The sequence below is a fragment of the Ascidiella aspersa genome, chromosome 4 (genome assembly GCF_963924565.1).
Source record: "Ascidiella aspersa chromosome 4, kaAscAspe10.2, whole genome shotgun sequence".
Classification (NCBI taxonomy): domain Eukaryota; kingdom Metazoa; phylum Chordata; class Ascidiacea; order Phlebobranchia; family Ascidiidae; genus Ascidiella; species Ascidiella aspersa.
In genome coordinates this window covers 18,111,146-18,125,530 of record NC_139450.1, presented here as the reverse complement: position 1 = coordinate 18,125,530, position 14,385 = coordinate 18,111,146, and the positions used below count along the sequence as shown (strand labels likewise).

The 14,385-nt window shown below is 37.0% G+C and overlaps 1 protein-coding gene and 1 pseudogene across 1 annotated transcript; one reads left to right on the top strand and one right to left on the bottom strand.

Moving 5' to 3' along the window:
* Positions 1–577: 577 nt before the first annotated feature.
* LOC146148511 (uncharacterized) lies at positions 578–4,713 on the top strand. The gene is made up of 5 exons (XM_083387791.1): positions 578–731; positions 934–1,275; positions 1,603–1,755; positions 2,486–2,650; positions 4,527–4,713. The coding sequence occupies exons 1-4, from the start codon at positions 650–652 to the stop codon at positions 2,647–2,649; spliced, it is 741 nt and encodes a 246-aa protein (XP_083243917.1). The 5' UTR covers positions 578–649; the 3' UTR covers position 2,650; positions 4,527–4,713.
* Positions 4,714–5,916: 1,203 nt separating this feature from the next.
* Positions 5,917–6,844, bottom strand: LOC146148510 (uncharacterized; annotated as a pseudogene).
* Positions 6,845–14,385: the final 7,541 nt, after the last annotated feature.

Genomic DNA, 14,385 nt, shown 5'->3' with positions numbered 1-14,385 from the left:
ATTTCGATTAGGTGTGAAAATTTTACGTTCTTGCTTCAAAAATCGTTTTTTTTGTCTCAAATCTTACACAGATTTCCGTCTTGTTCGAAAACTCGTAGACAAAGATGGCGTTGCATCTCGACACCACAGCCAAAATTTATAATATCTAATTTAAATAGATGTAGTGGAGCTATAAAAAAAACAGAAAGATAAAACACTTTAATTTAATAAAACAAAGCACTTACAAAAGTTTTATGTTTGCTTTAACAAAATCACCTAAAAGTCAAATATGGACCTTGGTACAACACTTTTGATGACGCTTTGTTCTGGCATTTGTTAACATAAGGGCATTTTACGTGCAATTTGTTTTTGAAAAAAATCGCCTAATTAGGACTGAACAGTCTGCCAACGGTGCCTTGTTGGCTGCAATTCCGGAAAAATCAAGGGCTGTGGATAGGGAACAGTTGGAGTATTTATAGAACTCAAGGCGAAAACAAGTTGCTTGTTTTTGCAAAGCAGTGAACTAATTATTTTGAAGACCACGTCGTATATCAGGGGGAGATTCAGTAGTATAGTGCCAGAAGAGTGAGACCTTGTGAAGAACTTGCGTGCTTAAATTTATTTTTATTATTTTAATGTTTTTTCGCTTGATATAATATTTAATATATTTATGCAGAAGATGAAAATGTTTTCTTCAATGTTAATTTACGTTTGGGCTTGTTTGGCAGTCTCAGTGTATGCATCCCATCATGGTAGGTAACACCTAGTCTAAAGAAACACAAGTTTATCAATAATTTAAATATTTTACATTGTTTCTAAAGTTTTTTTTTATCATCTAATAGTTTTATACGGAATTATAAGTAACACTTCTATATTCGGCTAGCACGAATTGGCCATGAACACCGAAATGCGACCAAAGTTTGTAACCCTTAAAAATGACAAATTTTGCTGCAGGATCAAACCTTGGGGAAACGTGTACCACGACCGATTTTACCTACTCAAATATCGCATCATCGTCATCATTCACTAGCGTTAAAAGCGACGGTTCACAGTACTTATGTCAATGTACCGGAGAAAACTGCCGTGATTTGCTTTGTACTAGAATGGAGACGATGACTGATACCCGCCCTAGCAGTCACGAGGGCGACACAATTCGGGGATCGGTAGTAGCCGTCAATCCCCCAACAACAGAACAAACTGGAGAAACAGACGGATCAGTACCTGGTGGAGTGCACAGCGCCGGCGAATCCCATGTTAATCCTGTTTACATTATGCCTCAACCTTTAGGATATCCACGTAAAAATTATTTGGCTTTTTTAATAAATATAAGTTGAATTTTTTACTAGATTATTTAGGTTATATGAACAACAGTAGTGCTAGGAAAGTCCAAAAATATCGGGTTAGATATGATATCCAATTACAAGTTTTAGTATCGGTACTTATTTAAAACTAGGGTAGTACCGGTGCCTGTCCTATACTAAAATAACGTATAGTAATATAAACCATGATTTGCGATCCAATGTAGCTATTACCTTAGAAGGTAAGATAAATGTTAACTATAGGTAACTAAACTTCTTCTACTTTTTATGCTTATCGAGCTAGCCACTCGTGTTTTGTTTACAGAAACACCACTCACTTGTTACGACAGAAAATGGACACACAAAAATTATCAACATGATGAAACATTTCAACAAATACGTGGGAACATTCCCTGGAGTTGCACATGTACCATCACCGGTCGCAAGGCTTCCATTGCTTGTAATCGAGATATGACTGGTAAGTTCATTACAGAGTATTTCTGCTTAAAAAACAAAAGTATTATATACTACAACAAGCAATTATCCCGAGAAAATATCAGTAAATGCTAAGTCGAACCTAGTATGCAACCTTTTTGATTAATTCTTTGTCAAATGATTAATTACCTAAATTCAGCTTCTGCGTAATTTACTTTATTGGTTAATTATCCAAAAAACTATTTTCTCTTGAAGCAGATTTTGGCTGCACACATTTTGACGTTTTTGTACTTTACTTGTAACAAGAGTAACTAAAAACAAAGATAACGTAAACTGACCACAAAACACCAATTTAGGGTAATTATGTAAACAATTTCCAGTCCAAATCATGCCATTTCTTTAAAATGATGTTCGTCAAGAAAAGGCATTTTGCCTGAAAAAATAGCGTCGGTAAACGTAAATCAATCAATCAATTGACGGTCATACCAACACCACTGTTTCAAAGCCCATTTAGAGTGCCTTAGAAATGATACTTTGGTAAATTTGAGTTTTTTGTGTGTTTTTTTTGTGTCTAATCCATTTTCCTGTGTGAACAGATTTTACCTCCGTATATTGCGGTACAATTAGAACTCGCATTCGCATTATTAACTCAAACAAAGCAGGACGAACAGGCGATTCGTTATAAAAATTACCTTAATATTTATTTTTAGAGAAACGATGTTTGATTAATTATTTTCATAACGATCTTTTGAATCAATATTCATTACTCGCAGGGCAATTTCCACATGGTTATCAACCTATTAATCAAGCATGCTTATTCAATAATCGCCGATACGCTGTCGGACAACAAGTCGTGCTGTACAACAATGGACAAAACGTCTTTTGTAGATGCGTCCAATCTGGATACCGAGTGTCGATGCGATGTGTGCCTAATTAAGGTATGCATAAATCTATTTAGTTGTTGCCTAGTGCAACCTATATTTACATAAAGTTCTTTTAAAAAATCCAGGTTGTAAATAGCTTCTTTTACCAAAACCCAAATGTTTATATAAACAAAACCCCAAAAAACCCAAATGTTTATATTTATTATATGGGCCGAAAATTTATTTTCGGGACATATCTTGTTTTTGCCGCCATTCTTTCTTGGTTTCCTATGGTTTCCTTTGGTTTCCTATGGTTTCCTATGGTTTCCTATGGTTTCCTATGGTTTCCTATGGTTTCCTATGGTTTCCTATGGCATGTTTCAGACCGATTTTTGTCCGAAGTTTTATAGAAAAAGTATACATCGTAGAACCTTCAAAGTTTCAGACATGGCGTAGAGTGGTATGTAGGTGCTTTGTAGAAGTTTGAGGCTGCACTCCCAGGGGCCTTTGCTTGGGGGGCAAAACCTGAAATATTGCGTTTTAGCTCTTTGTAGCTAACGACTGCCATCTAGCAGCAGAAAAACTTTCATACAGAATTCGTTTATATTCACTTGCTTTGTCCAGCTTATAAAGTGAAGAAGCGACTGACCGCCTACTGCGCTTTATTGTCCCGCGCGTGAGACTTTCATTGTGCGAAGTGGCACGTCCAAAACTGGGCTCGGGCGACTTGCATTTTAAAAAGAGGCTTCTCTTTAGTAAAATTACTTAATGGTCTTAAGAAACAACTTATTTTACCGCCGCAAATTTAAATGCGAAATCTGTTGGCAACTCCAATCCAAAATATCAACACCAGGCCTACACAACTTAAAATTGTGTGTTGATATGTTGGATTGGAATAACATACTATACAGGTGCAAATAGCAAATATTCTCCAAATACGATTTTTTCAAATATTCTTCAAATCGTACTTCATCGTATTGTCGCGGTAATACAAAAAGAGGTAAGGCCGTGAATAAACTTTCACCTACCGTACAATTAACGCAGGGAAGCATTTCGAGTAGGGATGTTCAAGGCAGAATATCGGCGACACATTTATAATGCTTGCTTTCAATGCGGCGTCAGCATTTTTTGGGGCGACCAATTACTCTGCGATAAGCTTCGCCTAATAATCAAGTGTCAATAGGTTGTATTTACCGCTGCAAATTTAAATGCGAAATCTTGAGGCAGTACATACGCCTCTCTGTTAGCACATGGTGTGCATGTTGCTCCAAATAACATACCAACATCTGGCCTAAACAACTAGCAAAACTTACGATTTAATAGTTTGCGTATTAGGCACATAATAGTGTTTTTCATATTGTTTGAAACTACAGATTTAAAGCCTGTTTTAACAGTGATTGCTCGGACAAAGCAATGGTAAAAATTTACCGAGTAAAAGTTTGCAAAAGTATAGCAAACCATATAGGCGTTAAACCATTTTAAGTCTTTAAGAGAATGATGATACTTGCTTTTTAAACACGTAAGCTGGTCAAAATGTAATAACATGCTTGTACGCATTTTCTACGTAAATTCTATTTATCAAATATATGTTTCGATCATTCCCCAGAATCTACGCCATATTAGAACCCCTTTCGCATCAAAGGCATAAGTTAAGTGGGGAAGTTTTCGGCCCATATCTGTTTTTGCTTGCAGAAACAAGTTAAGGAAAATTAAAAACAAAATATATAATATAAAATACACAATACAAAAAAAAATATAAAGTAAAAAGTAAAAAAAAAAAATAAAAAAATCAATAAAATATAAAAAAAAAAAAAATTAAAAAATAAAATCAATTGAAAAAAATAATAAAAATAAAAAGTGAAAATAAACACTAAGCCCTGAAAATATACCCCCTGACAAAATATACAACAACCGCACCCCCGTCTAGTTGATACTGTTTTTGTTTTTACAGGGTTCCCTATGACCAAGGTCAAGAAAGATACAAGAAACTCCTTGTCATTTTTGTACAAATTTTGATTCGGCGCAAAGTAACCCTGTTACCAAAATGTTTAAAAGTAATCAAACAAATTACGTGAACAAATGTGACACTTGCCGCTGTAATCTAATCTATTAAATGTTAATAAATAATAAATACCTTGTTTTATATTGTGTTATGGGCTACGATTTGCGAATCATAGATCGCGAATAATATTTATGGTCAACATTAATAAAATTGCCAAGGGCCGTTTTGCAAAAAAAAAGCAAAAAAGTGGCTCGTATTTATTACATCACATTTGTGATTCACTATAGGCAAGGATGGCGAACTTTCTACTTTTTATACCTATTACAAGCGTTGTTTAAATTGGGTTGTTGAGCACAAATATTTCGTACGGCAATCTAATTAAAATACATATTGTAAAGGCGCCGAGTTCCTAATACGTAGTAGCCTGTTTACTGTCCTAAGTAGTAAAACTCGCCTTTGAGACAAGAAACCAATCGTCGTTCTTTAATTCGTTCAACAAATGCGGTTTCTAAATGCAAACGAAATCAGTAACCAATAAGACAGTACGCCACGGTCAACAGTCTAACAATTAACTTACCGAACTATTATAGGAACAGTCGCTTAATTATCGGCGTTAACATTTTCAACAGTCTTATTTAAATAAACGAGTTACAATTACCAACCAGCCAGCAACACAAGTAGTTCACAAATAAAAAATACTAACTGTAGCATTAGCGGCAGTAAACAACACCGTGTGATGTAATAGGCGTTATTGTTATAAGATAATTAGCAAATTTTAAGCAAGCAAAACTTGGCGGGTGACGTAACACATATATTATTATGGAAACTCACGAAAAAAATAAATCCGATAGAAAAGTTAAGATGTGGCGATCGATCTGATGTAAAGTGGTTGAAACATCAAGATAGTTATATTCAGGTAATCGTTGGACCTGCTTAACAAATCAATACAGTAATTTTTATAGTTTGCAAGATTGGCATTATTATAGCGTTTAATTTGACGTGTTCGTCACACAATGTGAATCTACGCGTTTGCCTTGTTAACATAGAACCTTTGGGACCACCACACCCTGGAAAAAAATTAGGCCGACAAACTCTCAACAATATAAATCAAAAACAGCTCCTCTGGTAATTGTAATTGTTAACCAACGTTTCGGCAACCTATACAAGCCACCTTCGTCAGGGTGATTGACACTGAACGCTCGTACAATAAATGGAAAGCAAAAAAAGGAAAAAAGCAGAAATAAACGCGAGCAACGAAACGATAAGAAAATAATTAGCGACTGCCTCTAGTCCTTCAGGTGCGTGTAGCATGCAGAAAGCATCACGTCAGTTTTGACGTTCATGGTGTTACCCTTTTTATGGATGTTCCACGATTCCAAAAATAATCTTTTCCTGTACCAAAATCAATTTGGTGGCTTCGGGAAACAGCATGGTATGAGAGTGCAGACTTCTTTGCGTCGTTATTTGCCACATCCCTTTGGTGTTCTTTTCGGCGAGTCTTGAATGACCTTCCGGTCTCGCCGATATAGACCAAATTACAATCCGCACAGGGGATTGAATATACCACACTTCGTTGGTCAAAGGAACTGATGGGATCTTTGGGGTGACTCAGAAGCTTTCGAAGAGTATTGTCAGGTTGCACACCAACCGCTATACCGAAGTCTCCCAACATACGTCTTAACACATCGGTTAGTTTTGGTATGTAGGGCAGCGTAACAAACCCATCTTTTTTCACAAAACTAACCTGTGTAGCAACAGAATTCGGTCGGTCGTGGAGCATCCAGTTCGAGTAACCGTTGGACTTCAGGGCGTCGTGTACCTTTTTAAGTTCCACCTCGCGCTCAATGCTGTTAGAACGTAGGCGTTGGGCCTGGTCCTCAAGTGATCGCACGACGAAAATTAAGATACCTGCCGGCACTTGTTGGCTTGTGGTACACTCTTGAACATAAATCACCGACAAAAGTCTTTGTGACTTGGACATCTAAAAATGAAAGGAGGTTTCCCTGTTGCATTTCCATGGTGAATCGAATGCCTTGCTGCGCCTGATTAAGATGGTGCAGAAATAGTCCCACCTGATCTTTAGCAATGACGGTAAAAATGTCGTCAACATAACGCCGCCAGAACCTTGGTCGGTTGGCAAATGTTGTCAGGGATTTTCCTTCCAGGGCTTTCATGGTCATGTTGGCAACCACCACAGAAACTGGAGAACCCATCGCTGTACCCTGTATTTGGTGGTAAAATTTCCCCCTGAATGTTAAAAACACTTGCTGTAAACAAATTTGCAACCCAGTCACAACATCCGCCGGGAGCCATGGCGTCCTGTAAACAATTATAATTACCAGAGGAGCTGTTTTTGATTTATATTAGGTAGCAACAGTTTATAAAAGGTAGCAACAGTTTATAAACTCTCAACAAAATCAACTTTTATTAATCTTACTTACCTCAACAGTTTGGACATTATAAATGGTTGTCAATTGGCCTGATAAGAGATTAATTTATATCCCATCGCACAAGATGTTTTATAACGTTTTGTGGTTAAAGAATTCTTTGGCTTGGCGGCTAAATCGATTGATATTCAGGGTATGTTTTCCGTGGCTGTAGCGCCTTGGGGGCGATGATCCCTGTGTTAAATTAATTAACATTTTACTAATTCAGTTTAGTGATTTTAATTTTTCTGTGTACTGTAGTATAGTTTGTCCACACTTCAGCTTAAAAAATGACAACGTCCTTACAGTCCTACAAATATAATTCTAAAGGCAAGGAGTACAAACACGCAGCCCGTAGGAAAGCGATATGTAAATCATAGCGACGCCAAGAAAACTCAGGCCGAATTAAAAGAAAATCATAGAGTAGCAAAAAATTACAACAGATCATCAGGGAAACGGCATAAACTTTAAAACCCAAGAATAAGGCGCAACTAACACAAACCCGCAAAATAGGAACCAAATTTGTGGTACGGTAATAATATTTTTTGAATGTTTTGCGGCTTAGGTCAGTTTAAGCCATTTAGCCTCACATTCATCGATACTGTGGCATGTGAAGAAGTTAAAGCACTATTATAAGATGATAAAACATCAGTGCGAAGTAAAACGAATTTGATGGGCGCTGGACAGCCATCAAAAAGCAAACAATAAGCAGAAGGATGAAAAGAGATTTATAAAACGGAAAAGTTATTCTAAACGCACTGTGCATTTGCGTACGGTACAGCGGAAGAAGTCATTCTCAACAAATCCACCGTGAATTTGACCGACAGCGTTAAATTACTGTTGTTACGTTGGTTAAATTTTGCGCCTACACCGCATCATGGAATAGTCAAACTGAAAAATCCTAATGGATATATTCGACTTCGCACATTGATGGAAAAGACTTGTTCATATCGACTGTCACGCCAGGTTGCCTCTGCGCGGCACTGATTTGCATTATTAGATCACCTTTCAGAAAGCCATACTTTTTCATTATGTTTTTGAACCTTTTTGTTAATTTTATTATTACTTTGCTATGTATATGTATTTTACTTATAGGGACTGACGATGCCAGTATAGTCTGATCCTGGTTTTACTCGGGGTTTTTTAAATTGGGTTTTATTGTTGATAGAATAAAATTTCTGACTTATGTTAAAGCAGGGGTGTCCAACTCAAACATGCCGGCGTGCCAATTTTTATCTTATAACTTTTTCCCGTGCCAAAGTTTCGTAACCGAACCAATTCTTTTTAATCATAAAAGCGCTTTTTTACCAAAAATAAGAACGTTTATTGTCTAGTACAGTGATTCCCAAACTTTTTTTCTCGCGAACCATTTTGAGCTTTTGTACAGTGTTGATGTACCACCTAAGTTACACCTTACCAGAATATCTCAAACTTTAACTCAGTGGTTCTTAACCTTTTTTCAGCCGCGCCCCCCTTTGGTAATTTTCTCATGCCTTGCGCCCCCCTAATATTTCGACATTTTGCAATTAAATATCACTGAGAAAACAGGAAAATAGTGAAGGAAGGGATTGTTGGTCAAAAAAAAAATTTTGAGTTTTAGTTGGTCGAATTGGCTAAACTGCAACCGAAGAGGCGTTTCGCATTGGGCACGCAACAAATTGCGCGAGCTCGACACATTGATTTTATCGAGCTGATTTTGACAAACGTGTTGCGAGGGCATTTACTCCACAGTTGTAAGAGTTATTATGTCGAGCGCAAAAAATGTCAAGCGCAAATATTAAACATTGCGTTATCGTGTTTCAAAAGATGTAACGACACACAATACAACGGCAATATTGCAAAAACAATATAGTTTCGCGCAAAAAAAGTTCGACTCCCCATGTTGCTATAGCCTGTTATCATATATAAAATATGGATGAAAAATAGTCCGAAAGGGCGATAGCTTTTATCGTTTATCTATAAGTTAATTTAATAGGACGGTGATACCATGGATTTTCTAAAAGGGAACTATAAGATTCGCGCGCAGCGCGAAAATTTTTGCAGTTTTAATGTTAAAGTTGGCAAAAAACAGAGTTTGTATGTAGGAATTATGCCTAACCCAAACGAAACCATTAAAATCACTGCAAAAATTAAAAATATATAAAGTCGAGCTCGCCCCCCCCCCCGGTTCAGAACCGCGAACCGCTGCTTTAACTATTTTAGCATATTATACAAAATAAGTAAGCAGAATTAAACTTTACCAAACGCCATACCAGTAAGACAAAGAAGCCATAAATTAAACAAAACCCAAGGTTCAATGCGATAGTTGTTTTTTCTTCACCAGCTGGTCGATACATACTACAACTACACCGCTCACTATTAGTTTATTACTACATGTATATTAAACCAGCTAACAATTAGCGTTTTATTATCTTGAACAAGATAAGTGTTACGTCATAAACGTGCGAAACCTCAAGTTAAAGGTAACTAAAACGCAGCACGGCAAATTACCCAATCTGAAAGTTTAAAAAGTTGAACGTTTTCGAAATTTATACGTATGCTGAAGTTAGTCGCGTACCACCTGAAAGACTCTCGCGTACCACCGGTGGTACGCGTACCACAGTTTGGGAACCACTGGTCTAGTAGAAACTATATAATATTATGTGAATGCTAGCCTCCACACAATAAAATGTTACTATATATAAAGAAGCCGCTTGTTGGACACCCCTGTGTTAAAGTGACGATCAGAATGTAGCAATCTTACACCGGAAATTCCTTACAAACTTTAAGGAAACCTTCGTCTACAATGATTTATTAAATGCCATGGTGATTAACAGTTTAAAAAACTCAGTTCGCAGGAAGGAAATTGTGACTTACTGGTCTGATAAAGACGGTAAAATTAGCTTTGGCTCTTACGTGGATTACGACAGGAAAATAATATAAAATTACAAATTTTGACCGATTAGAGATGGACAAGAAAAAAGTAAACAATTTGTTATAAGCGTACACTAAGTGTAACTGCGAACGCTGTATCGCCTGGATGTAATTTCCCAAACACAGCTCTACCACACTACAGGTGCTAGGCGTCGCATACTGCCGGAACATATATTATGAATATTACGAGGAAAGTAAGCATTACATAACTGAGCTTATCCAATGGAAGAATGTCGAAGAAAAATAAATGGGAAAACGAAGGATATTTACATTGCGGCAGCGGGTGTGGTATAGCGTGACATCCAAGCGTTAGCAGACAGCTAATACGACGTTCCCTGTCCCGATCATTAAGCTACAGAGTGGGTTAAACCCTTTGGGGTTTAAATACGTATTAAATTTTACACTGTTTACACTGGAAAAATATCTTCCAATACGACGAGAATTTTTATAGTCAAACAGAGGGTATTATTACGTGAGACAGCCATTCCGTTTCGATAGACAATATTGCAATGTATCCTATACATCAGCCGGTTCCCAAACTGGGGTCCGTACAGCAGTTTCAGAGGGTCCGCAATGAGAATTAGTCTTTAAGTTTTTCAACATTATCTGTCATCATTATTGTGTTTAGTTACATGCTTTATTATTCGATCATATAGCGTGTTTTCTGATGTCTATTGTGACACCATAAAGCATCTAATATGCTGTACCGGTACTACCTGCTATCAGCGAATCGTTCGCATTAGTTACAAAGTTGTTACATTAGAAAGAATCATGACTGCACTAGTGTAGTACAAGAAACATAGCTCAACTGACCCTTGAGGTTTATAGGTCCGCGAAATATTAAAATAATTGCAAGGGGTTTACCAAGCAATTTTTTTAGAAAAGTTTGGGAACCGCTGTTACACATCGAATCAATCTCAGACACGTTAGGCACGTCTAAAGTCTTTAAGGGTTTTGTTGATGACATCATTTGCATATCAGTCGGGGTCGATACCACTGAAGGCATTAAGTCTGCACTTTTGTCAGCATTCAAGAACGAAAAAAAGGCCTTTTAAAGACAAGTCGACAGACGGCGTTGTCACATGGTCGACTCCAATCGATTTATTTGAACCTTCCAATCCAATAAAGATAAAGCGCGTAAACCACGGGCTACAAAGTCTTCAGAAGGGCGCCCATGGTTAACTACCTTCTTACTATAACTATCGACAACTTGCCAACACCGTTAGCCAAGCAGTCGTTTTGTTGACTCTGTGCGGCAAGAGTGCCCTCTGTGATCATCATGAGAAACACAAAAGTATGGACATAGAGCACACAAATTTTGGGTTGGTTCGCCCCATTCTCGCGTTTTGAATTTTATGCTGTTTCCTTGCCAATCTGCTCTTATTCCCTCTACCGTTTGCTCGTTCTTCGTTTTTCGTTACGTTACTGATTTACATTGTCTTTCCTCTTGGCTGTGTGCTGATCAGTGCTTTTTGATTTGGCTGGTTAGCCGACTGCAGTAGTTTACAACGTTAAATTTATTGGGATTGGTTCCGGTTAACACATATCTGCAATTTGCAAAAACTGCGGTAAAAATTTGAATATGGGCCTTTATGGCTCATATTTTTTATTTCAAATTTATTTATATTATTTGTTTTTATTTGTGTTCGCTTACAAATTTTGATAAATGGGTCACCAAACCTTTATCTATTAACGCTTATAATTTGGGTCGCAGCGAAAAAGGTTGAGAAACACTGGGTTACAGCTTGTCTCTGTCCGTGTTTGTTTTGGATGCATTTAATTTTTGTGTGTATTTTTTTATTTTATTTTAAGTATTTATTTGTTTACAAAAACTAATAATGTAATTTACCTGGCGAAATGCAGAAAGGAACTCGCCTTTTTCTGTAAAAAAAAGACGGAGCAAAGCGCGCGTCTCAAACAGGCTTTGCCATACTCATGGTCTCAGAAAGTTTTACTTTTAGACTGTCGCAGGTTGTAGCTTTTTCTTCTTACGGGGTGTTTACCCACGCATAATTTGACAGAGTTCGTCTTACGTTTTACGTCTTTAGGTACCGGGATTATGGGCTTGCTTGAATATCACACAAGTCGAACAAACACTGTTACCACATGGGTGAAATACTAAACATACTTGGATTTAACATCAGGAAACTCATACGGGTATCGAACAACAAACCTTCCCAGCAAAAATAAATTTGATAGAGATTTAGGCAGTGGTGGGATTCAAATCTTTTGTCAGTCGGTTCTACCACAAAACTCGTATATTTCAGCCGGCTCAAGTCATATTTTCCGGAAAATAATTAAAGTAGCTGCAAGAACAGGATGCAAACCCAGGTTCCAGTGAATTCTTGCGAACTGCGAACTGGCTGAATCCCATCACTGCTAACAGGCACTGTAAACAGCAGCAGTCGTCTCATGATATGTACTTATGAGGCAACGATTAAATTTTCAGACAAACAATCACAGAAGGAAAACTACTATAATTATACAAAGTAACACAGTGTATGACCATAGAATACTATTCTATGGTATGACTGCTTGCGAACTTGATGATTGCACATTTTGAAAAAAAAAACAATCACGTGAGCTACTTGGATGATTGGATCTCAAAAATCGATGTATAGAATAAGATGCAAAAATCCATCGACATTAACCAGTAATGATAACTGGTTCGCTGATCTTATAAAATTCAGCGAGACGGTTCTATAGAACCGGTGCGAACCGGCTTAATCCCACAACTGGATTTAGGCCAAAGCCTAATGGCTCCTTGCAGTGTGTTTCACCACGCATACTTTAGGCAGACTTGGCAAAAAGTTACGTTTGTTGCACCAGTTTAAACAGTTAGCAATTTTAATTTTTCAAAGGGATTTTTTTACGTTTGACGCAGTTTAGTACCGAGATTACGTATTTTGTTGAATAGCACGCCATCACGCAAGTCTATTTGCTGCTACGACTTAAAGTTTTACGTATGGAAGTGATTCCTGATTGATATCTAAGTGTTGTATGCTATAATTGAGTATTTAGTAGTACCATTTCAGAAACAACACACAACATTGTACTTGGATTGCGTGTTAAATTTTCACAATCTTATTGAGACCATCGGCTGTAAAATGCGCTTTCAGCAAACTTTTATACCACGCCAGCCGTTTATATGCCGCTTCCGCATAGGTCGTTCTTAGTAGTGTTACTGTTATTGCGGGGTAGCATGGAGCATTTTTCAATGCATCACACGATATTAAAATTTTATTTACCGAACGTGTAGCGCCAAGTAAACGTTTGGGTATAAATAAAACTGTTATGCTTTCTAAAAAAATATTTTCGCAATACTTAGCCCTCTGACGAATCCGTAACATCACTTTTTGCTTACATGTGAATTGACACATTCATTTTTCCAAATTGTAGGCATACAAATTTTCATGAGGCTAGCAAGTTTACACGGACATGTTACAACGTAATATTTAAGGGTGATAATGAGCTCACAGTATAATGAACTCTTTCATTTTATATAACTAGGCACAATTTATATAGATTCCGCTAAATATCACGATGGTTGCAGCAGATTTACCAGTCAGAAATGTTTATTACGAAGGGTTTACTGGTTTGTCTGACATTGGTCGCATCTTTTGTAGTTACTTTAAAAATCAAATTAAAGTCATCGCTTTTGCGAAGTTTTAAGGTTTACGCTCAATGTTTTTAAAACAGTGTGTAATTATAATGGTAATCAGTAAATTTGCGATTAGTTATGTGGTGGCTTTTCAAGACAAATTCATATTTTCGTCACGTTTAAATGCTGCGTATTCTTACTTTATAATACGGGCTTTAGCAAACTTACTTTGATATTATATTCCCATTTACCGAACGTGTATCGCCATGTAGTACTACTTTAAAGGCGATATATTGGAGGATGTATGTGTATGCGTTACCGCCTCTTTATTAAACCCACTCGAGAACAACGTAATAGGCAATAGTGATAAAGAGCACACAGCATGATGAATTGTTTAATTTTGATTACCCTTACAAAGTTCGTGTGAATTTCACAAATTATCGCGCTTATTGCCAGGAAGTCGAACCGGAAATTTATGAACCGGTTTTGGGTCAATTTCTTCCGAACGGTAACCGAACCTGGACCGTTTTTTGTGGAGCCGAACCGGAACCGAATATTTAAAAAAAAAACTGAACCTTATCCCAACCAAAACCTGTCAAAAATCTCTTCAATCCAGCATGACGTCACTACTTGTATTTTACCTAGTCAATTGATTTTATCTTCTATTATTTTTTAGGTATTAAAAGTTTAGTTTTTCGTTTTGTTATTAACCCGAAGGTTCAAACGTGAGAACAGAAGCGGTTTAGGTTTTATAATCATAATAGTAATTTACAATTTTGGATAACCAGATTCTTCTGTAAATGTAGGCTATGCTTATAAGTCTCATGTTGAACGTATCATCTTCATCTGTTACTTATGACCATAGACG